The 22,881-nt window shown below is 41.1% G+C and overlaps 2 protein-coding genes across 3 annotated transcripts in view; both read left to right on the top strand.

Moving 5' to 3' along the window:
* The first annotated feature begins 1,769 nt into the window (after positions 1 to 1,769).
* Positions 1,770 to 15,250, top strand: pik3cg (phosphatidylinositol-4,5-bisphosphate 3-kinase, catalytic subunit gamma). Its single transcript, XM_044022568.1, has 24 exons — positions 1,770 to 1,942; positions 3,577 to 3,793; positions 4,240 to 4,411; positions 4,508 to 4,770; positions 5,214 to 5,300; positions 5,387 to 5,487; positions 6,236 to 6,405; positions 6,511 to 6,698; positions 7,479 to 7,586; positions 7,703 to 7,784; positions 7,883 to 8,291; positions 8,721 to 8,819; positions 8,906 to 9,041; positions 10,379 to 10,444; positions 10,562 to 10,705; positions 10,801 to 10,882; positions 11,304 to 11,407; positions 11,582 to 11,728; positions 11,841 to 11,931; positions 12,058 to 12,188; positions 12,614 to 12,725; positions 12,941 to 13,098; positions 13,311 to 13,392; positions 13,888 to 15,250. Exons 2-24 carry the CDS (start codon positions 3,584 to 3,586, stop codon positions 14,085 to 14,087), a joined length of 3,342 nt encoding a protein of 1,113 aa, XP_043878503.1. The 5' UTR covers positions 1,770 to 1,942; positions 3,577 to 3,583; the 3' UTR covers positions 14,088 to 15,250.
* A 5,312-nt stretch (positions 15,251 to 20,562) lies between these two features.
* The window catches only part of ano2b (anoctamin 2b), a 59,179-nt gene continuing 56,860 nt past the window's right edge, over positions 20,563 to 22,881 (top strand). For both annotated transcript variants that reach the window (XM_044022770.1, XM_044022769.1), the window contains exon 1: positions 20,563 to 20,780. In XM_044022770.1, the coding sequence (XP_043878705.1) occupies positions 20,741 to 20,780 (40 nt within the window). In that variant the 5' untranslated portion in view covers positions 20,563 to 20,740. The remainder of the gene's footprint in view (positions 20,781 to 22,881) is intronic.

The following is a 22,881-nucleotide window of genomic DNA, read 5'->3' as shown; positions in this document are numbered from 1 at the left end:
GTGTAAAGAGAGTTCTCTCAAAGTTCTAAATAAGAATTAGAATGTTTGTGAACACAGCCTAGTCAGAGTTGTCCAGGATCTTTGGAAAATGTGGTTTTAATTACATCTCAAAGTTAATACATTTTATAATAATACGAATAAATAATAATAATAATAATACTTTTATTTTATTTCTCTAAAACTGTACAGTAAAGCTATATAATCTACAGTATGCTAGTAGTCATAACTTGTGGAAAGTTTATTTTTTTATGATAATTCTTTGATTAAAAAGTACAAACAGGGGAATTATAACTTGAAATTTCTCAAAAACTGTACAGTAAAACATTTTTATGATTTACTGTACGTAGTAGTCAAATATGTCCTGAACACAACCTAGTTTGATAATTATTCTATTAGAACAGGGGTGTCAAACTGGCGGCCCGGGGGCCACATGTGGCCCTCCAATCAATTGCATGTGGCCCGCCGGGTAACTCTGTGCAGAGTTAACCTCTGTAAATTCTCTGTTTTTGTTCATAAGTATGTTTTTATTGTGACCTATACATCATTTTATATCAAAACAAGCACCACCTGCTACTAAATAGTTGGTTTTTTTTACACTTTTTTTTTCTCTAGACCGGCCCCCTCTTTACCAGACTAGATGCTCATTGGCCCCCAGGTCAATTGAGTTTGACACCCCTGTATTAGAAGGTGTGAATAGGGGACCTGTAACTTGAAATTTCCTATTAACTGTGCAGAAAAAAATGTTTGATTTATGGTATGATAGTAGTCATAGATGTTTGTCAGTCTAATCCTGGTAAATGTAGTTTTTGTACATCTGAAATTGATCTTTTTTCGATTATAAAGTGCTTTCAAACGTGCACTCAGAGCTATGACACGCTCAGTGTTTTTATTTTGAAAACCGGATGTACCTGTCCTTACAAATCAGCTTGACAGATTGACTCTTTTTTTTTTTTTGTACCGTAAAGGCATTTGTAAGGAGGACGTTTCAATTGGCGTCAGGTAGTTTGAACGCAGTGAAGTTTCAGCCAAGTCAAAGACACGTCCTGGAATCCGTAGAATATCCAAATATACACACTTAAGTGTAATTCATTATGTCGTTTTCCAGGGGTAATGAAATAAATATGAAGCTGTATTCATAAACAGTATGTAGTAAAATATATAATATACATAATAAAATATTGTATATAAATATACAATAACATATGCTAACTATCTGAGAAAATCCCAACATAAATTTAGAACACATTTGTTTCACCAATGTAATGGTGTTGCTGACAGAATCATTAAAACAAGACGTCCAACAATTATAACTATGACGAATAATAATAATAAAGGACAAAATATGTTTAAAAACACAAGGAATTTCAAATAACACGTTAATAACACACCAAATCAAAAACTGAAATAATCAGCAAATAGTGATCACACTGAGCTTTGGCAAGTAAAGTGTTCACTGCCCCCCAGTGTGCACAGTGCAACACTACATTAAAATACGTCAAGTTAGACAGGATTACGGTCATTACGGACAGAAGTACGGTCAATACGCCAAAGTAAATGAACAAATAAGACCTAAAAAAAAATGTAACGTGAACGTGTAGGTGACATAATGGCATTTTACACACTTTAAAAAAATACCTTTTCCCCCATGTTTTGCATGTAATGGTTCAGGTTTGTGAACCCATTCTAAAATAGCTGCTATTGTATTTTATTTTGAAGAACGAACCGGATATTCTTTTGTTGTTGTAAAGTTGTAAAGTTAGCCGGTGATCTTAACTCGCCTGCTGACAAGAGACGCAGCATTTCCTCCCTGTCAGATTTTTTTTTCTTAAAAAAAAACCTAACACATTACTTTGTTTTTGCTGTGGTTTCTTCATGTAGTCTAAATGCAGACGTACTTATCCAGAGTTCTGGGTTTCGTTGCCTTCCGCCTCTGCGTTCACTGGTGAGTTTTACAAAAGTTATTATTTTTTTTGCTTTAAACTGACGTCTCTCGGTTATTATGGCAGCTGTACCGTTACTCTCGCCATACACTGACCTGGTTCCGCTCTATCTGTGTGAGTGGAACACTTGAAGTAACTGTGATAACTAACACGTTTAACAGACTTCACGGTGAGAGTGTGACTAAGTTTTTAAAAACATCACACGGTGTCTGTGTTTGGAGCGTCGGCAGAGTTCAGTCTGTGTCGAGCTTCCTGCTTTTCTAAACTTCCTCTGATGTAAAAGAAGCTGAAACTCCAGCGTTAACCCAACCAAATGTGTTAGAAAACACTTTCTCTCTCGTTTTGTCTTAAAAAACATGAAATCATTTGACAAAATATTTGATTAGAAAATAAAGTATTTCACAGTAGAAGGTGAAACTTCAATTACTGTATTTAATGTGGTAATGTAGTGTTAAACACTTTATTTTCAACTTAGAACTGAATTGATTGATCTTGTGTAACCAGTTTGAATGTTTTTAGGTTTGTCCTACCATTATAATGTTTTGTGATCATTAATGAATTATTGTTGAAATATTTCATGAACCACCTTGAAGTGTGTAATGGACCCCCAGTCCAGGGGAGCCACATAAATCCAACACAATATCAAACCTCTGTCATCGTCATAATATGAGCATTTTCAACTTTCTTGACCTGCAGTAAATCTGAGATTGCTACTTGCGATAGTTTGGTTAGGCCAAGAAAGTCAGACATTTTCTTATGTTTGTTTGTTTTATTCTTTTTTTACTTTATAATTTTCTCAAACACAACAAAGTTTATTTATGTCGTCTGCGTTACAGAAAAATCCGTGTGTAGGATTAGTCACCTCACTTCCCGGAGTATGTTCACTCTGAGTTGTGCATGTTGAATGACAGAAAAAGCTAACATGGATAATTGAATGTACCAATACTGCAATTCACCATGGCAACAAGTAAATAAAGAGTCACCATTTTTACTGTGTGGCACATTTATCTAAATAGCAGCAGCAGTGAAGGAACCAATACTCAGGACCGATACTATAATAACATTTCTATATTGGATCACGTGTTTCAGCACAAAGTCCTCATCAGAGTTTAACTGGTCAATGGAAGCAAAGACACCATTAGACATTACACATGGTTGGTGGTTAGCAATTTAAAATTGTATTTTTGTCCACATTAAATCACGTTATTAAACAGACTTTAATTCAATTTCCTTTATGGAAAGTAAAGTACTGAAATCCTTGCGTTTGTTAGATTTAATGTTTAAATATATGTATTTGTCGGTACCCTGATATGGTATATGATACTGTATGTATATTATATATTTAAAAACTGTCCACTTCACAGCATCAAATAGCTATATTCAAGGGTAAATTCAATATTTTTTTGAAGTTACTGTTGCAACTCAGTTCAAGTCAACTCAGTGTAAGAAATATAACTAAACCTGTTTTTTAAACGTCATCGATTGGTGTTCTCTAAAAGATTCTGTCAGCATTACTGTTTAATGCAATTGTCTCCACTGTAATTCACTGAACCTGCCTTATATTCTTACATGTAAATATTACAGTACAAGATGAAGAGCGTCTTTTTTTCTGCTTCTGTCTTTTGTCGCCCGAAAGCTAGGCGATGGATGAAGAGCAGACCCAGGTGAGCGACGAAGAGCCTAGAATCCTGCGAGAAGAGAGCCGGAGGAGGAGGAGGAAGAAGGCCATCTCATCAGCCTCGAGCACATCCATGGACCAGATCACTGTTGAGTTCATGCTGCCCACAGTGGCACATGGTGGCAACAGCCCCACTCTGCTGCTGGAGGTTGCTGGAAACTGGACCGTGGAACAGGTCACCTAGTTTTAAAATTAGTAATATCACTACTCCATGTTTTGTTTTTGTTTTTTTTTTAATATGCAAGATAGAGGTAGTCATAACTTTGACTCAACAACACATAAGAACATGAAAAAAAACACATTTTGTAAAGACTGAAGATGTGACCTATAAATCCCCCCTGATGTCCATATAAGGAGTTGTGTATTATTCCCACAGCAGTTTACCAAGGGTGCACCTGTGGCACAGATCTGTGCCGCGTGAGAACTAAAAGAGGGTTAAAAGAGGGACCGAAGTAAATGATACAAAGCAGTGACTGTAACATGTAAAATACTCATTGGTATTTTTGTTTGTTCTCTTCTTCCTCCAACTCTTTGGGTCAAAAGTACTGTGTATAACCACTATTTTTAGTGTAAAACAGGCTAAAATGGCTATAAAACATATTCATTATGTTGATTTCGCAGGTGAAAGCTCAGGTGTGGCTGAAGGCAGTGACTTTGAATGTCTGTCCGGACTTTTTCCAGCGCTATTCCCCCGACCACTGCATCCTGCTCTACCAAAAGAAAGGCACCGTGTGTGAGATCTACGACAAGCACCAGGTCTTTCAGACGCTTGACTGCATTCGCTACTGGAGAGGTACTGACTCGTGACAGGTGTTCTCTCTTTCACTCGTGGACTCAGCAATTGAGCTGCTGCTGATCAGGTACATGTCTGTTTGTGTTCCAAAACAAGCGTTGAAAAAGGATGTGGGGCGGATCCAGCTGGTGCCCCGCCCCATGCCCTCAGACGAGTCTGTGCAGTACCAGCGCTACCTAAACTACCTGATCGGATACGACGTGACGGACGTGAGTAACGTGCACGACGATGAGCTGGAGTTCACCCGCAGGAAGCTGCTGACGCCTCGCCGCATCGAACTGTCCAACCGTGACCCGAGACTCTACTCCATGGACCCGTGGGTTACCTGCAAGCCACTGCCTGAACACCTGCTCAGCAAAGTATGTGTGTAGGATTTTGTCATTTGAGTGACATGTACGCTCACTGGCCACTTTATTAGGTACAGGGGACACCTAAAAATGAGGCAGGAGTGGCATGAAATACAAATAATGCCACATTCAGGGTCTTTCCTCCTCATTTTGATGCTTGAGCTGAATTTCTGTCGGTAATTGACAAGAATATTTGATGAGAAAATAATGTATTTCACAGTAGAAGGTGAAACTTCAATTACTGTATTCAAGTACATGCACAGATGTATCTAATAAAATGGCTGGTGAGTGTTCACTAAGGGGCTTTTTTATTTAAAAGCTGTAATAAGTAACATCTAAACAGCAAGAGGCGAAAGTGAAACTGGTTTATTGAGCAAATCTTTTTTCACAGTATTCTTTATGTCTGAAATAATGCTTCTTTACTCAGGAATTAAGTCATTTGTGCCTCTTCTCAGATTAGTCACAGTCACATCCTGGTGGTGATTCACATCACGACAGCTAGTCAGACCATCAAGGTCTCTATTGACGACACACCAGCACAGGTAGGACTATTGTGAGCAATGCTCACTACTCGCTCTCTGTATTGTAGTTTCTTTTTCTCTTACTGTATTGTTTGTCTTCTGTTCAGGTACTAGTCAGCTTTTTTGCCAAGATGGCAAATAAAAGGGTTTTGCTGGGCATCCCTGAAGACATGTGTGAGGCTGACTATGTGCTCCGTGTGTGTGGCAGGTAAGACGTCTGCACTGAGTCAGCGTAATCAGTTTCGCACTGAGCGTAAAATGGTATCGGACAAGATGATGTTTCCGAGCAGAGGTCACTAATAAGGACACAGATGTCTTCCCATCTGGACCTGGACATATTTTGATAAATAACTGCCTTTAGAGAACCAGAGGTCCAGGAAAGTGCAGATCAACATATTGACCAGTGGGGCCACACAGTGGAGTAGTGGCTAGTATTGTTGCCTTATAGCAAAAATGAGCAGGTTTGAGATCCGGTTTGATTGACAGCATGTCTGTACAGAGTTTGCATGTTTTGGTTTCTCCGGTTTCCTCCCACAGTCTAAAATCATGCAGAGGTTAACAGAGACTCTAAATTGACTTTAAGTGTGAATGAGAGAGTGAACGGTTGTGTGATTAAATCAAAACAAGAGGTTTTAACAAAACTTAATGCAACTTAATTTACTCAATTAATTTCCCTTTTGATCCCTTTTCAGTTGATGTGCATGTTAACTGCTTTATTTTTAAGATTCAATTGTCTTTCTTATGTGGGCCTGTTTCATGTTTTCATCTCATATGAATTATATGAGAGCATGATTTCTTTCTGTCCATCTGAGTAAACAAAAATGACACCGGAAACTAAGAAACTAAGTTATAAATAATATGAGACAGGCTTTATAGAGGATTATTCTGAGCACGTCATTATAAATGTAGGTTTTAAACTCTGAAAGTAGTAAACTATACAGTGTGGGCTCACACAGGGAGGAGTACCTGTACGGGGATAAACCTCTGCAGAACTTCAACTGGGTCCGTCAGTGTCTGAAGAATGGTGAAGAGATCCACCTGGTTCTCGAGAAGCCGCCTGATCCTAAACTGGATTCGGTCCAGAAGGAGGACTGGGCACAGGTGGATGACTGTACCGGAGTTGCAGGTAACGGCAAGAACTGTTTGGGATGTTTGTGAGTGATGTACGACGTCTATTGCATCTGTTGAGTTGTTAGTGGCATGTGATACGTACGTCCACTGGCTTCACCAGGAACCCATGAGCAGCTGACCATCGATGAGAAAGACCATGAGCGAGTGTTCACCATCTCCATGTGGGACTGCAACAGGAAGTTCAGGGTGAAGGTGCTTGGTATCGACATCCCAACGCTGCCCAAAATCCCGGAGTTTGTTGTCTTCATAGAGGCCAGCATCTTCCATGGTCAGCAGCTTCTAGCTCAGGTAAGACAACAAACATGCAGCACAAGTGAAAAACACAGGACATGAAATTAGCAACACAATGGCAACTCCTTGTGAAATTAAACCCACTGCAATGTTTATAACTCATGTAAAAAACTGATTTGTTAACTAGTTGATCCCTTGTGATGTGAACTGGCTGCTCAAAGAGATGTCCAGTTTGTATTAGCAGTAGCTTAACAACAGCGAGGCTGATGTCAGTGACAGAAATATTTAAAATAGCTGCTGATTCCATACTGTATTCTTTTCTGTGACTCATGTGTGAAGGTCATTTAAATCTTTTGGGAGATGGCCAGACTCCACCACTTACTATCATGTAGTTCACCACAGTGTTACAAATGAACAATTTAAGGAGTGAAATCTGGCTAATAGGATAAGAGAAAGGTAGCATTTGATTCAAATACTTAGAGCTACTGTCAGTGAAGTTCTATGGTGTTTCCAAAAATGGAAACACAAAAAAAATATGCACCGTTCCGAACCGAACGATGGATGTTGTTTTATTTCAAAACATGAAATGTACACAAACGACGGGTCTGTAGAAACATGATGACACAAGATGGCTGACTTCTTTAAGACCCCAGCTTTAAGTACATAAATGACAGATATTGTATTGTATATGAAATGATATGATGATGATATTGTACAGGTATGAAAACTGTAATAAACCCATGCAAATGTGACATACTGGACCTTTAAATTACCACACAGAGCCATGTCTGACCATCACTGACAGCAGGGTTTAACTCTTGTAATGTAATCTTTCAGGAGAGGACGACCTCCAAAACCTTCAACGAGGAAGTGCTGTGGAACAGCTGGCTGGAGTTTAACATTAAAATCAAAGACCTGCCTAAAGGTGCACGCCTCAACCTTCAGGTAAAGTCTGACAACTCATTCAATGTTCCTGTAAATATCCCACTCAGATTCTTTGTGTTCTGATGCAGGAGCGATGGATGATTTCATTTAGCTTGACTTATCTACTCCACTTCCAGGTAGTCTGTGGGAAACAACCTCAGACACCAAACACCAAAGGAAGCTCCTACCAGGACAGTACAGGAGGAGGCAGCCATGACGGTGAGGTCCTCTGACCTGTAGCTCATTGATCTCATGCTGACAGTTTACAGAATAACGGCTGATTGCTGTGTGTCTCTCTGTCTTTGATCACCTTTCAGCAAAGACCAAGAGTCGTCTCCTGTACTACGTCAACCTGCTGCTGATCGACCACCGCTCTCTTCTCCGCCAGGGCGAGTTCATCCTCCACATGTGGAAAATGCCCGAGAAGAGTGAGGAGAGCAGCAGCAGCATCAACGCGGACAAGCTCACCTCAGCGACCAACCCGGACAAGGCCTCCTCCATGGCCATCGCCATTTTACTGGACAAGTACTGTTATCCTGTGGTGCTGCCCAAGAGCCGAGAGGTGCTGGCAGGGGCCGAGGAAGCAGAGCGGGGTCACAGGGAGATGCCCAACCATCTGAAGAAGCAGTTTGGGGCTATCGTGGCGACAGACCCCCTGCATCCACTCAGTCCTGAGGACAAAGAGCTGCTCTGGCACTTCAGGCACGAGTGTCTGCGTAACCCCAGGTACTTTTTATTTTAATATACGATTGCTAGCACACGGCCTTAAGTAGAACTGTTCACATCTGGCATTAAAATGCGTCCTGGATGCTTCTTCTGTGGCCACATGTGATTGGATCTGGCATCCCCACCGATTATTGAAATACAGACTGAAGTCAATACAGTAAATTGTGTTTTTAGTGAGTCTGACTGCACAGATTTGTCTGCTGTGTGTCTGTGAGAGAGAGAGAGCAAAAAGACATTATTATACATTATTATCATTGCATGATAATAATGTATGAGCACTGATTAGTGTGAAAAAACACTGCAACTGCTGCAGATCAGACTCTGTCAGCTGAGGAATGGTCCTCAAATTTGGACAGATACCAGGTCTGAACGGGGTAATTAAAACCATTGTTCCTCTTACTGATGGATATAATTTCCTGCTGCCCTCAGAGCGTACCCGAAGCTGCTGGGCTCAGTCAAATGGGGCAAACAAGAAGATGTTTTGGCAACACACCGTCTGCTGGAGCGCAGCAGTGCTTGGGACAGCAGGTAAAAAGGTTTGGGTCTAATTCATCAGTCCACAGCAGGTGCAGAGTCCCATCACTACTGTAACTCTTAATGTCGTTCTCTTTCAGTGGTCTGGACGTAGGCCTGGCCATGCAGCTGCTGGACTGTCACTACTCTGACGCTCAGGTTCGTTCACTTGCGGTCAGGAAGCTGGAGACTCTTGAAGATGACGATGTGCTCAGGTATCTTCTGCAGCTCGTACAGGTGACTCTTTTCACATGGATTTATCTTTTTATCCCAATCATTCAATTGCTCTTTTTGTCTGGGCATGGAAATTGTCATTTATTGTGTAAAATGAAAACTAGGGTGTTTCTCCTGAGACAATTTGTTCACAGGCTGCTTCAAAGACGCAGCTCCGCAACACATACACGTTGCATGTTTGTCATCTGATGTGCTTTTTATATTTGAATGTCTGCTCAACTTTGCATGGACAGTGTGAATTATCAGTTGAGGCCAACAAAGGGCCTTTGGGTCTGATAGGGAAATGACTCCTCCACAGACTGATTATTTCCTCTGACACATGGAGGTTTTTATTCCAGCACATTGTCAGGGTAGACTTTTATAGAATACTCCAGAAAAGTGGCGACAAAGGTGTTTCCACTGTACCAGAACAGGTATTACAGGTGTAAGTCAGACCAATGAAATAAACAATACAATAGTCAAGATTATTTTACAGATATTGAATGTTAAAACTAAGTGATTCATTTGTATAAGATAAGTAGTGGTTACAAACGTAATTGGTATAATTTACATTACACTTTACTAACAACCTCGTACTAGTTTTGCACGAAGGGGTAATATTATGGGAATACACTTTTATTTTGAATTTAATATCCAGTTAGTAACTTGTTAACAGTAAATGATATTAGTGTGGTATAAATATGCAAAAAAAACTAAACAAAAATCACCAGAAATGATGCACTGCAACTTTAATTTCAGAATACTGGTATTTGTCCAGCAGGTCATCCTGGGGGGGCAGTTGTGACAGGCGGCACTGGCTGCAGTGTAAACTGCCATTCTGAGTTATCGCCATAAAAAGTAGTAGTTTTCGCCGATAAATGTTGTTGTTATTGTTATTTTCAGAGTCTGGAAACATTACCAAGGGCATGGGTTTGGTTACAAGACTGGTGGAGACACTGCGCCTCTGTGTTGTCAGAACAGCATATCTCTCTCGCTCTCATTTCCTCTGTGACTCGCAGTTATGTTTCTGCTCGGCTGTGATGTGTTCACCAAAACCACATTGTTCCTACCAGTATTAGAGACGGGGCAATGTGGACAGTACATGTGCACGAATGCTGTGAGAGGAGAGTGAGAGTAGAAGTGAAAAATGTACTGGACCCAAACTTAGAACTAAACTTTTTGTAAATACCGGAATTCCCCTCTAAGTTTTTAATAGAATACCAGTTTCTATTCAGATTGGCCACAGTGTGGATGTATCCAAACGGTTTTTCAAAATGGCTTTGTGTACATTTGTCTGTCTGTGTGAGTCTATGTACTGATTAATCCAAAGTAATCCGCATTTATTTGTGTGTTTCCTGCAGGCGGTCAAGTTTGAGCCCTACCATGACAGTTCTCTGGTGAGGTTCCTGCTGAAGAGAGCGTTGAGGGTAAGCAAGAGTGACATCTTTGTGTGTCTCTTTTCACATTGCACTGGTTGTGTGTGTGTGTGTGTGTGTATATAACATTACAGTTCTTCATGTATACATGTATTCTTCTCTCCACAGAGTAAGCGTATAGGTCATTTTCTCTTCTGGTTCCTGCGCAGTGAGATCGCTCAGTCCATGCACTACCAGCAGAGGTACGCGGTCCTGCTGGAGGCCTACCTCAGAGGCTGCGGGGAGACCATGCTGCAGGACTACAGGAAACAGGTGAGACACACACTGTACCACACTTATATACCACACTATACACAACCACTATAACCTAATAATATTGAACTGACAGTAAAAATGATGCTCCTTAGGTGGAGATGACGGAGGCTCTGCAGAAAGTCACCCGTGAGATGAAGGCGATGTCTGCTGACAAATACGACATCACTGCACAAGGTTAGGAAGAAAGATTTGACTTTCAGGTCCCACTTTAGCTCTTTCCCACTGGAAAAATAGAAATGTCTTATGTGTATCATCATCACAATATCATCATTTGCAAAGACTACTGTAATACATGCACAGTTTCTGTTGAATCAATTGCACAGTTCTGGACATACAGAAAAAAATACCACTAACAAAAGTCTGCTCAGCATTTGACTCCTGCTGCTATAACTACTACATTTCACCATCCTCTACAAACCTTTTATTTTGATCTGATGTCTATATATGATGTATATATTGTACGTTGCGATGCACACAGAGGCAAGAAAACCTGTCGTAGTTCAGTAGTCGCAGTATCTGTTATGTTTTAAAGATTCAAATGAAATACATCCTCAGGAAGTGAAACCAAATGCATTTGTGTGTGTGTGTGTGTCAGTGGTGTTTCAGTTACGTCAGAAGCTGGAGACCATGTTGTCCTCTGGCCTGCCAGAGAGTTTCAGGGTCCCTTATGACCCTGGATTGAGGGCTGGAGCACTTTTGGTGAGGGACAAACACACACTTACTGACGTCAGGGAAAAACCCATACACACTTACACTTGTGTTTTCATAAATCCACTTTTGTGCAAGTGTTAAATAAGCGTTCAAAGACTACCGTGATTTCACATCAGAATCATAGAGTCACTGTCATTTCACAACAAATGTCTGTGCTTACAGATTGAACAGTGTAAAGTGATGGCGTCGAAGAAGAAGCCACTGTGGCTGCAGTTTAAGAGAGCCGACCCTACCACTCTGTCCAAAGACCCCATCGGCATTATCTTCAAAGATGGGGATGACCTCAGACAGGACATGCTCATCCTGCAGGTGAGTAGTAACAACAACAACAACAATAACAACAACAACAACACAGAAGTCAACAACATTATTGAAAAAGTCTCTTATTCCGTACTATTGGTTTCTTCGCGTGTCGCTGTAGATTCTGCTGATCATGGAGTCAATCTGGGAGACTGAGTCGCTGGATCTGTGCCTGTTACCGTACGGCTGCATTTCCACTGGAAACAGAATAGGTCGGTCAAACAAACAAACAAATAAACAAACAATTGGACAGATTAATTGGAGAATCCGGCACCAAAGTGCACCATTGCATGGTGTGATATCCCTCCCCCCCTTTTCGCTCATCTTTATTTCTGTAGGAATGATCGAGATTGTAAAGGACGCCACCACCATTGCTAACATCCAGCAGAGTGTTGTCGGGAGCACGGGAGCGTTTAAAGATGAAATCCTCTATCAGTGGCTGCGGGAGAAGTGTGTCAGCGAGGACAAGGTGTGGCAAGCCGATCCAAGTCAACAAACCGTAGATTAACACACAGGATGTAGCCTTTGATATTATGTATAATGGATTAAACGTGCTGATGGAGCACAATTGTAGCACTCGCTCAGTTTGTCAGACATTAAGGAAGTATCAGTGCAGCAGACAGGAAGGAAGCAACCCTCAGGGTTTTTCCTGTTGCCATAATAATCACACACACACACAAACACCTCTTTTCCTCTTTTGTTTGATTGTTTCTGCTCTGTTTTTAACAATCTACTGTATTTTTTTTATAATCCTAAAGATAATTCTTTGTGTTGTGTTACAGTGAAAATTATAATGGAAGTCTTTTCTTGTCACACATTCACAAAGCGGCAAGCTGTTGCCTCTTCTTAGACGTGACCCTAAAAAGGAAGTTGCGTGTTTCTTTTTCTCTGCAGTTCCAGCAGGCAGTGGAGAGGTTTCTGTATTCTTGTGGTGGATACTGTGTGGCCACATACGTCCTGGGAATCGGGGATCGCCACAATGACAACATCATGATCACCGAGTCTGGTACTGTCGCACATTACAACCTGAACTGTCTCTCCTTTTTACATCTTGTTAGGCAACAAAGTCAAATCGTGCCGTATTCTGTTTGTTTTGCAGCAAATCTAACACATTGCTTCCATTGTGCTATGAATAACGCATTTATTAAACATGGAGCTCAGGAAAAACAAAACTACTACGGAAGGAAACACTGAAAACTAGTCTGCTTTGTGTTCCTGCAGGGAATCTCTTCCACATCGACTTTGGTCACATCCTGGGGAATTATAAGAGCTTCATGGGAATCAGTAAGGAGTGGGTTCCCTTCGTGCTCACACCGGACTTCCTGTACGTCATGGGAACATCAGGAAAGAAATGCAGCCCCCACTTCCAGAAATTCCAGGTGCAAAAAAAAAAAGTGGCCCGCCACTTGATATCCAGCTATAATGTGACATTTCTGTATGTTTATTTGATTTATAGACGAATTTTGCATCATGAATATGCTAATATTGTAGACAATTTCTCATTTCATATCAAAAGAAACAGTGTGAAAAGTGTCATCATAAATATTATTATTTCGATGTCTTCTTCCCAAAATCTTTCTCTGTTTCTCAGGACGTGTGTGTGAAGGCTTATCTCGCACTTCGGCATCACACTAACCTGCTCATCATCCTCTTCTCCATGATGCTCATGACTGGTATGATGTAACGTTTTCGTGTTTATTGTCCTTTCACAGCAGATTGTGAATGATCAATGAAATGAATCATTGTTTTTTTTTTCTCAGGTACTTTTAATGTCTGCACCAAAACCTATTCATACTACTACATTAATGACATATTGAAAGAATGTACACCTCGTAGAGCTCTGAGATCGACTGCCTCTCCTCAGATAGTCAAAGTGGAACAAACTCTCTGTGGAACTGGAATTAAAAACTCTTCTGTTCTCATTTGCTTATGACTGAGCTCTTTTAAAACATTTTAAATTTTAATCTTTAGCCCCTTACATTCTTCTAATCATTTTAGAGTCACCATATTGAACGTATTTCATGCGCCGTTGTAGTCTAACCTTTGGTTTGTTTCTCTTTTTTTATTATTAGCTGCCTTGTCTTGCATTTATGTATTTTTCACGTATGAAACAAGAAAAAAAAACTTCTCTATGGAATAATACTCTCTGATCTTGTGGCCATTAACAGGAATGCCCCAGCTCACGAGTAAAGAGGACATTGAGTACATCCGCGAGGCGCTGACGGTCGGCCGCAACGAAGAGGAGGCCCAGCGCCACCTGCTGGACCAGATAGAGATATGCAGGGAGAAAGGTTGGATGGTTCAAATCAACTGGTTCGTTCACCTGGTGCTGGGGATCAAACAGGGTGTAGACAAACGGTCCACTTAGCACAAGTGAGGGAGGATAGAAGATGAGATGTTATTGTCTGTGATATTTACCGGACAAAGAAAGAAAATTGTGAGGATTTTAACTTGCACATAATATGAAGACCTGACGCCAAGTTGCACAAGTGGTGAATTCACACGAAACCTGCAGTGCAGATCATTTTGCCTCCCCCTCCTGGTAGTAATTACACATGTCCTCATAAAATAATGTCATAACAATGGAGTTTTCATTATAGTGCTTTGACCAAGTTCAACATCGGCGTCAATATTTCATTTTCTTTTGCTCGCTCTTGAAAGTTACTCATCATGTTTCCAAAGTCTAATGAAATCTATAAAGTATATCATTTAAATAAGAGATTGTATGATTCAGACGTCATATTGATTTGACTTGAGTGAACAGTGGAAACTCCAGCATGTCATATTTGAGCTTTCAGATAGAATAAGCATTTTTCTCAGACTTTTCTCCAATTCAAAATCATTTTCTACTGATGCAGCACATTTTTCTTCGTTATCAGCCTTTTGAAAGATGGTACATGTGATTCTGTTCGTTCCATTTTACGGGAGCGAAAAAGCTGTTACCGTTTTAAAACATTGTTCGTAGATTGAAGGTGACGTAATACTGATGTTGTTAGTGTTGTTGCTTTTTGAATTACACTGGCTGTTGACGGAGACTTTGTACGTGTATTTAAAAACAGGTGCTGTGTTAAATTTAAAGTAAATAAATAAATAATGCTAATATGCAACTGCTGTAGAGGGCAGTTAAAATGCCACAGTGACAAACTGCGCATGCTGGTCAGTGCCGAGGTCACTTCTTACAGGTTAATGGAAGAAATCTCTACAACTGGGTTTTTATTTCTCGCCCAAATTAAACACACTTATTCACAAACAAGGTCTTAATTCACATCATGTCACGTGTGAAACCAGAGACTGTGGGTGTAAAGACAATCTGATTTGTTTTCTACGTTGTAGGTAAAACTTAACAGTAGTTTTTTTCCCCAGTTTTTATTTTTATTTTTTTCAGGAATGACCTTTTAATGATGCCGTTGGTGCATTTATATATTTCCAATCTCTGAGGAAATATGTCATTGTTACATAATTATGTTAGTTTTTCTGCAAAATTTTGTCAGAAAATGAAAGCTATTTGCAATAAATCCTTATCGTATGTCAGAAACTTGTACGTAATGGTTTACTTTTCTTTCTTATTTCCCTCTAATGTAATGACTAATATAAACTGTGATAATCAGCTTTGACCAGAAGATGGAGCAGAGCAACACTGCAAACCTTTTCCCCTCAGTAACATGCTTTCAGTGATAACACCAAATCAATCAATCTTATCCTCTTCTTCCTTCTTCCTGCCTCCCTCACTTCCTTTCAATTACACTCTTCTTCTTTCTCTTCCTCTGTCTCATCACAGTATCACACAGAGCAGCATGAGTGGGTGTGCACCTATACTATATATCTCTTTGATGAATGGGCACACACTGATGTAAAGTGTATTGACAGTCTAAATGGATTATAGATGGATAAGCCTCTTAATTCCCTGCAGCTCTGCAGCTTCTTTCCTTCCTTCTTTCTTTCTTTACTGTTACTGTAGTGATTGTAAGCTTTAAGGATTCATGAACTGTGTAGAAGCATGTCGGAAAACAAGTGATGAGGATGTTTATTCAATAGAGGGCGTAGAAAATGGATGGCAGAGCCTCTCTGTCTGTTACTTATCGTTCATTTTATTGGATGTGATAGTGTTTACCTGCTTTGTTTTTCTGTGTATAGTTAGGAGCTGCAGTACCTATGAGGACCAGCAGTGGAGGGAAACTTATGTGCCTAACTTTTGGTCAACTTCCTGTGTGTTATAACGTTCCCATCCCTCCTCCCCGTGTCACCTCAGGAATGATTTTAGTAAGTGGAGACATCCATTCTGGCTCCTGCTTGGATAATGTGTTGTGGGATAGTGGAAAGGTATTTGTAGATTTACAGTCAGACCCACAGACCTGATATAAAAAGTGGATGTACTGTCTTCTAATTGTCTTCTACAAGGAAGTGAAAACAGACTGAACAGCCACCAAGGAAAAAAGAAGTCTGTATGAATGGAAAAATGGGAAATGAGCTTCTACATCTCACTTGATTTAGTCGCTAGTTTTCTAGTTTCTTGGTCTTCTTCAGTAGAACATGATGTCCATTTTAAAAAATACAGTGGCACATGGGCGTGGACATCAGTGTGATTAACAGAGCCCATGACAGAGTGTATGGGCAAACTTTTTGTAGGGTAAAATTGGGTTTAAAAAGAGAAGCTTCAGATTGTTATTTTCACTTAGTTCCTTTCACCCTATCTCTAGACCCAATCTGATATGTGAAAGGGGTCTAAAGACTTTCTGACTTCTTTTTGGTGGGTGACAGAGAACAAAACAGACACTGTGTGGGGGAAAGTGACCACTCTGGGTCAATTGTAGTATTGTAGCCTATTATTTTAAGACATGCACTGAAAATGAGTCCAGTGAAATACCATCGAGCACGTTGTTTCCAAATGGCTCCTTGCCAAACTCGCTTCTTGTGGGAAACCTCTTCCTCCGCTTTTCAAATATGCGACTGACTGACACTGAAATTGCTCTGTAGCTTTAATGGAATAACTTCCCAAGCTGTGACAGGTGTGTGCAACTGGTTGTGGGAGGAGTCAGGAAGAAACTGGAGTGAAGTAAGTGGAGCATTGAAAATCGATTCACTCTCCTTCTCCATTATCCGTGGTTCCTTTCCAGGAAGACATGAACCAGATCAGACGACGGGGGAAATCACTGTGTGTTTGCACTGTGTGTTTGCACGTGTGTGTGTGTGTGTGTGTGTGTGTGTGTGTGTGTGAATCAGTGTGTATTCCTGTTCTTGTGTCTTAGCTTCAGCATACATGTCCTGTGCTCACTCCCTCATGGTGTTTTATTTAAGGTCATAACTTGGCTTCAGATGAATCTGAGTTAATTAGCACATGTGAAACTAATTCATCTATGAGTTCAGGTGACATTTAGAGCTAAAGGTTAAGAGCTAGGAAAAAGAAACCAGTGTCCTCCCACGATTTCAGATGCTCATGCCTGTGTGTGTGTGTGCACATGCTGTATCTACATCTGCGTGAATGTAAATGCAGAGTTATGTGTTCATGTATGTGATGATGACGTGTGGGTGTGATGCGCTCCAGTCTATTTATGGCAGCCGCACTGAAGTGGCCCGAAGAGAATAAATACAGATGTAATGCTTCCCTTTTGATTTCACACTGCGCGTGTGATAACTCTTTTCATGCATTTGTTTTGTTTTTAATCTTCCGTGTTTGTGCCGCATAACATTTTTCCTTTAGCGTTAGCAATGAATCTTTAGTGGAGTGTTAATGCAATTTTGTCTTTGTACAGTGTGCCAGGTTCCATACCATAATATACAGCGTGGAAGAACCAGGAGCAAAACTGGGCCGAGACATGTTTTTCTTATTGATTTATTGTTACGTGACAAACTCTTTCATAGATATTGTACTAGACTGATTAGTCACTTGGGCTTATCAAGAAAATGTCCATATTTAAAATTGCAGCGACAGAAGTCTTGTTCAATACATTTTAATTTAAGGTGTATAAAACAGTTTATGGACGGAAAAAAGGAAAACCACCAAAATACCAAAATCAACACCATATACGAGCCATAATAATAGCTTCTTTGTGTACATACACTATCTGTTATTTCTCATTAGTGTGTTTTTGTGAGAGTTTCTCTGTTGGTGAGCAGCAAAACTCAAAAAAGATTCTGTTGAAATATCCTGGTGATGTAGGTTCTGACCCAAGGAAGACAAGGAAGTCATGCATCCATCCATCAATCCATACCACTTCTCCTTTGAGTGTCACAGGGGAAGCATGGAGCCAATCCCATCTGGTGAGAAGTAGACGCAATCAACCACTCGCATTCACACCTACAGTCAATTTAATTTAAAGCTCTAGTGTGTAACGCCAACAAGGAATGCATTGAACGAGCAGAGCAGTGAATCGAACACATACATTGCCGTTGTTAGGGTTACATTTATGATCTATGAGGGTTAAGAGGGGACGTTTTTCTGGGGTATTTCCTTCATTGATGGGGAGGACATGAGGACGGTTGGTGTAACAGAAGAGGACACAAGGGATAGGGCAGGATGGAGGCAGATGATTGGCTGTGGAGACCCCCCAAAAGAAGGAGCCAAAAAAAGAAGGAAGTGTAGAGCTTTCACTTTCTCCTTATCTGTTCACTGTCGTCTCACTGTCTGTCTGGCTTTACTAGTGTAGCTGTTATGCTTTTGCATTTCCTCTGTCTGTCGTGATGTAAGATGGATCACTCTCTGCAGGCAGCACTCTGTATTTAGAGTAGGCGTAGTGGAACAGCCAGTAGGAGGAGCGCCCAACGCTCTCGCTGAACTGCTCCGTGAGTGGCCAAAGCCTCCTGTCACTCCCGGGAACTTTTCTGTGATCGGATTGGTGAAAAGCCGCCTACAACGGACCACAGAGGAGATGCAAGCAGTATCATCTCTCTCAGAAGAGAAGTTTATGATTGGAATCCTTCAAAACAATCCTGCCTACTGCACCTTTTAATGATAAGCTTTCTGCTGTGACGCGGTGACGATCACACACACACACAAAGAGCCCCGTGCAGACTGTAGTCTGAACTTGACCTTTTTGCGCTTTCCACGATTACAACACCTAGCCGTTAGTGTTACAGCCTTTAATATTTTACAGTCTAATCTGTAACTGGAACCTGAACATGGAGGTGTGTTTGGGCGCATGCATATATATGTGTGTGTGTGTCACATCAGATATCCTTACTGACAGAATGCAAGGGTGCATGCGTGTGTGCGTGTGTGTGTGTGTGTGTGTGAGTGTGCAACCCGACACTCCCCTGCGCTCTATATCTTAATTTAGCATCAGTTCCCATCAGGTACACCAATTAGCCTCTTAGGAGGTTGGCCAAGCAATTAGATGGGGAGGAAGCTCAAAACACAGCAAGACATGTGAAACTAGTGTTTGAGTCTTTTAAGTTTAGTAGGGGGCAATATTTGACAAATGACATAAATAAGACCCTTGGTATACTTTATATTCTAAATATCCAGCAACAAAGTGAACAAGAGTGAAGGGAAGAGGGTTAGCAAACCCTAGTTACAGTTCCCTGTGTTGCTTCTCTGTCCAGGAGAAAAGTATCCACACCAGCATCTTATGACACAGATGTTTTTTTTTTCATGGGCATCGAGGCTTTTAATTGAGGCTCAGTATCCAACCAATTATTAGGGTTAGGTTAGGTGTGAATGTGAGAGTGATGGATGGATATCACCTTTCTTGACATCATTATATTGACGTTCACTGAAATGAAATGGACCCCCCTAAAGCTTTTAAGATGTTGCATGTATTTCCTTTTTCCCTAAAATCTGTGAAACATCGTTGAATCCTCCAGTCACACGTGTGAGGAGGGAGCAGAATTCCCGTGGACACACGAGCGCGAGAGAGCTTAACTTCACCAATTCAGACAATATCGTGCAAAACCATTATTTCTGCAACAGTAATGAATAAACATTCTGAATTGATTACAACTCTGATTCATGCCTCTGACTGGCTCCTTCTCCATAGCAACAGCAGAAAGATTTCAAGGGTATTTTAGTTCTTAGAGCTGGATGCTATGTCAAAAGGGTTGTTTACCTATTGACAGGTAAACTTTTAGTGTAGCTTAAAATGACTGCGGCAAAAATGTAATTGCTCAACTGCAAATATCACATAGTGTTGCTTTAAGTCAAATTAGAATGAGAAAAGCTCTTTACAGCAGTGTAACGTCTTTATGATAAATGCATGGATTATTTGTGATTATTTATTTTCAGCTGCTGATTGCCTGACTTCCTGTCATTGTCCTGATGAAGCGGTGCATTTTCTGTACGTCCAGTGTGACAGACTTGTCGTTCACCCCATTCTTGTGCAACTTTCATCGGTGGGTGACTGGTGAAGGTACAGTGTGTATCATTTCAGTTCATTGTGCATTGTGGTCAAATGTAATAACATGGTCCATGAGACCATGTCTTCAGAGCCTATAAACATGAAAGGCTAATTCTGGGGGTAAAAAAAACAACAATAATTCATACAATCAGGCCACTGTAGAAACCTTATTACATAATTACGCTCATTTTTATCTCAAGTTTCTTTCAAATTACAATGACTTCACCTTCATTCTACACACTGGACCTTTAAACTCTGTGAGGCACACCCTTAAGATCCCACAGGTTTCACCTCAACAGAAGGCGGAGAAGTTAATGCACATTAGAGGGCCTGATAATCTCTGCTCCTCTCCGTGTGGCTGTAATTCCTTAGCCAAACACCCAATCAGCCAGCTCGTCTGTTACCCATGAGTCCTGTGTGCAGTGCTGTGCATTAAGTGAGTGAACACGAGGAGCTGAGCTGAGCTGTGTGGACTTTTTGCTTTCTTGCTCCACAGATATTCAGTTGGTGAGGCGTATTATTGCAGCAGGGCTGAGCTTCCACTGAGCTGGGGATTGCACGAGTGAGTCAGAGTGTTGCCGCTCCTCGTCTCACCTGCTGCTGAAAACAAAGCAGCATGATTGCCTGACTGACTGAGTGAGTGACGAGGGACCCAGAGCAAACAGGGCCTGTCACAGAGAGTTGAGCAGAAATGGCTCTGCGCAGATCACCCTCCTCTACCTGTGCCACAGGTGAGTGCCACAGATACCCATATAGAAAACCCTCCCGTCTCTCTCTCTCTCTCTCTCTCTCTGTCTGTCTCCCCCCCTTTTATTTTTCCTGTGTGTGGCATTTCCCTCCTGCATCCTCACCCAACAAAAAAAAGGACACACTAGACAGGACCACCGTAGAGTAACCTGCCTATTGTGCCGTCCCTGTTCCCCCTGTGTGTGTCTGTGTGTGCGTCAGCAGCCTGTCAACACCAGGCCAGCCGTCAGCGGGCAGCTCTGTAAGGCAGGCAGGGGATACAGTTGCATGGGAGGCTGCTGTAGTAAAAATATAATAGGCAACGTCGAGGTGTGTATCCTGTTTCATGCCACGATGTTAGAGGTCGCTGTAGGTGTTGCCCTTGTGTGCTTTTGTATAAACACGAGAGAAGAAGAAAAGAAGTTTATTTTGAGTTCAGGGAACCACTCTCTTCCGTCACGCGTACACTCACTGTGCCTGGAAATCTCTACAAACAATGTTATAGATTTTGTTGCGTAGTCTACTTTAGTCATAATCTGGATTTCCTCTTCTTCTTAGTCCAGTAAGTTCCGACAGGCTGAACATTACGAGGTAACTGCTGCTGTAACTTCCAGGGCAAACCCTCGATGAAATGAAAGGAAACACTGTATTTGGCACTACTAGTTAGCGTTAATATTAGTGCAAATGCACAGGGGAACCTAATTAGGCACCGGTTCTCATGGTCCCATGGTCCCATGCTGCTTCCTGATGTCATCAAACTAGGTCTATTGTACTGTAATTGTTCTGATTGAGAGACCCCTAGTGGCAGAAATGACATACTGTGTGTTTAATTTGATAAAGCAGTCAGAGCGCTCTGCACTGATGTCGTCCTACTGTCCTTATCCCGTCTCAACGCTGGATAATTTGGCCTCAGCGGAGAAGAATTCATCTTTTCGAAGATGACTTCATCGCAGACGTGTGCTCCCTTGCGGTAAAGCATCAGCAAGGGATCTCACTGCTGAGAAGAGAGTTATAGCTGAAATAACATGGACACTGCTCAGCTTAAAATGCTCACACACCCTGGTGAAGGTGAACCTGCTGTTCAGAAACCAGCTGCGCCTGAGGAGCTCACTTCAGAAGAAGCAGCGCTGCAGTGCATGAGCCTTTTTAAAGGGCTGCTTCTCCAGTGAAGACATGGAGAAACAATGCAAATGGACGAGAGCTGACTCTAGACAAGGAGTAACTGGACTCTTCTGAGAAGTCTGAATTTACTCGGCCCAAAGTCACTATAACACTATCTTTGATAATGAGGGACAACGTTTTGGCAGCTTGTTTTCACATGTGGAAAGTTCTACCTCTGTCAAATTACAGAGGCCCTCTAAACATAAAAGTACACTGAGTTTGATGCTTGTATGCAATTCCAACATTCAATAACTAATTCTACTTATTTAATTCTTAAAAAAACAAACATCCAGAATATATAAATATGCTAAAGTTAAAGCTGCAGTACGTAACATGCTCATTTTAGTTTTTGATGCTGTTATTCGTCCTTTGTGTAACATGTTATTCCTTGAAATCTGATGACTCGATGTACAGCTCAGATGAAGTGCATTATTCCATTTTTCCTGTGTTTATTACAAGATATTGCCACTTCTGAGGGACACAAAAGTTGTTAGAAGCCTTGAAATGGCTTCCATACATCCTGTAAGGCGAGACGAGCCGGAGCTGAGAAAAAGGGATAAAAGTGTCTTTATTAAGTTTTGTGTTTGTGCAGAATAGCCCCCTAAAAGTTGTTCTTTGTCTCAAGAGCAAGTAAGTAAAAAGTATGATTTCCTTACACAATCCCAGACTAACATTCCATATGATCTGATTAAGAGGAACATTTTGAGGAAACCCATGTCTTCTACTGTAAAGAGGGTAAATCTTATTTAAACAAATGTATTCCAGAATTTCATTTATAACTGAATTCTAAAGCAGAACAATGTTGCGTGTGTTTAATATATTCATGCAAGAGGGATTTTCTCTATTGAAACTGGCAAGCGTCCATTTCCAGGCCTTGCTCTCTAACCTCCGGGCTTACTGCGCTGCTGTGAAGTGAGCTGTGAGGCACAGAAACACGAGTGTTGT

The sequence above is a fragment of the Solea senegalensis genome, linkage group LG3, assembly GCF_019176455.1.
Source record: "Solea senegalensis isolate Sse05_10M linkage group LG3, IFAPA_SoseM_1, whole genome shotgun sequence".
Classification (NCBI taxonomy): Eukaryota; Metazoa; Chordata; class Actinopteri; order Pleuronectiformes; family Soleidae; genus Solea; species Solea senegalensis.
This window is presented reverse-complemented; position numbering and strand designations above follow the sequence as displayed.

Bases quoted from the DNA above. Each gene is read 5' to 3' on its own strand.
- pik3cg (XM_044022568.1), top strand. From the start codon at position 3,584: ATGGATGAAGAGCAGACCCAGGTGAGCGACGAAGAGCCTAGAATCCTG. The intron at 4,771-5,213 runs GTATGTGTGTAG...GCCTCTTCTCAG, and splicing joins CTGAACACCTGCTCAGCAAA to ATTAGTCACAGTCACATCCT. The intron at 13,393-13,887 runs GTATGATGTAAC...GGCCATTAACAG, and splicing joins CTCCATGATGCTCATGACTG to GAATGCCCCAGCTCACGAGT.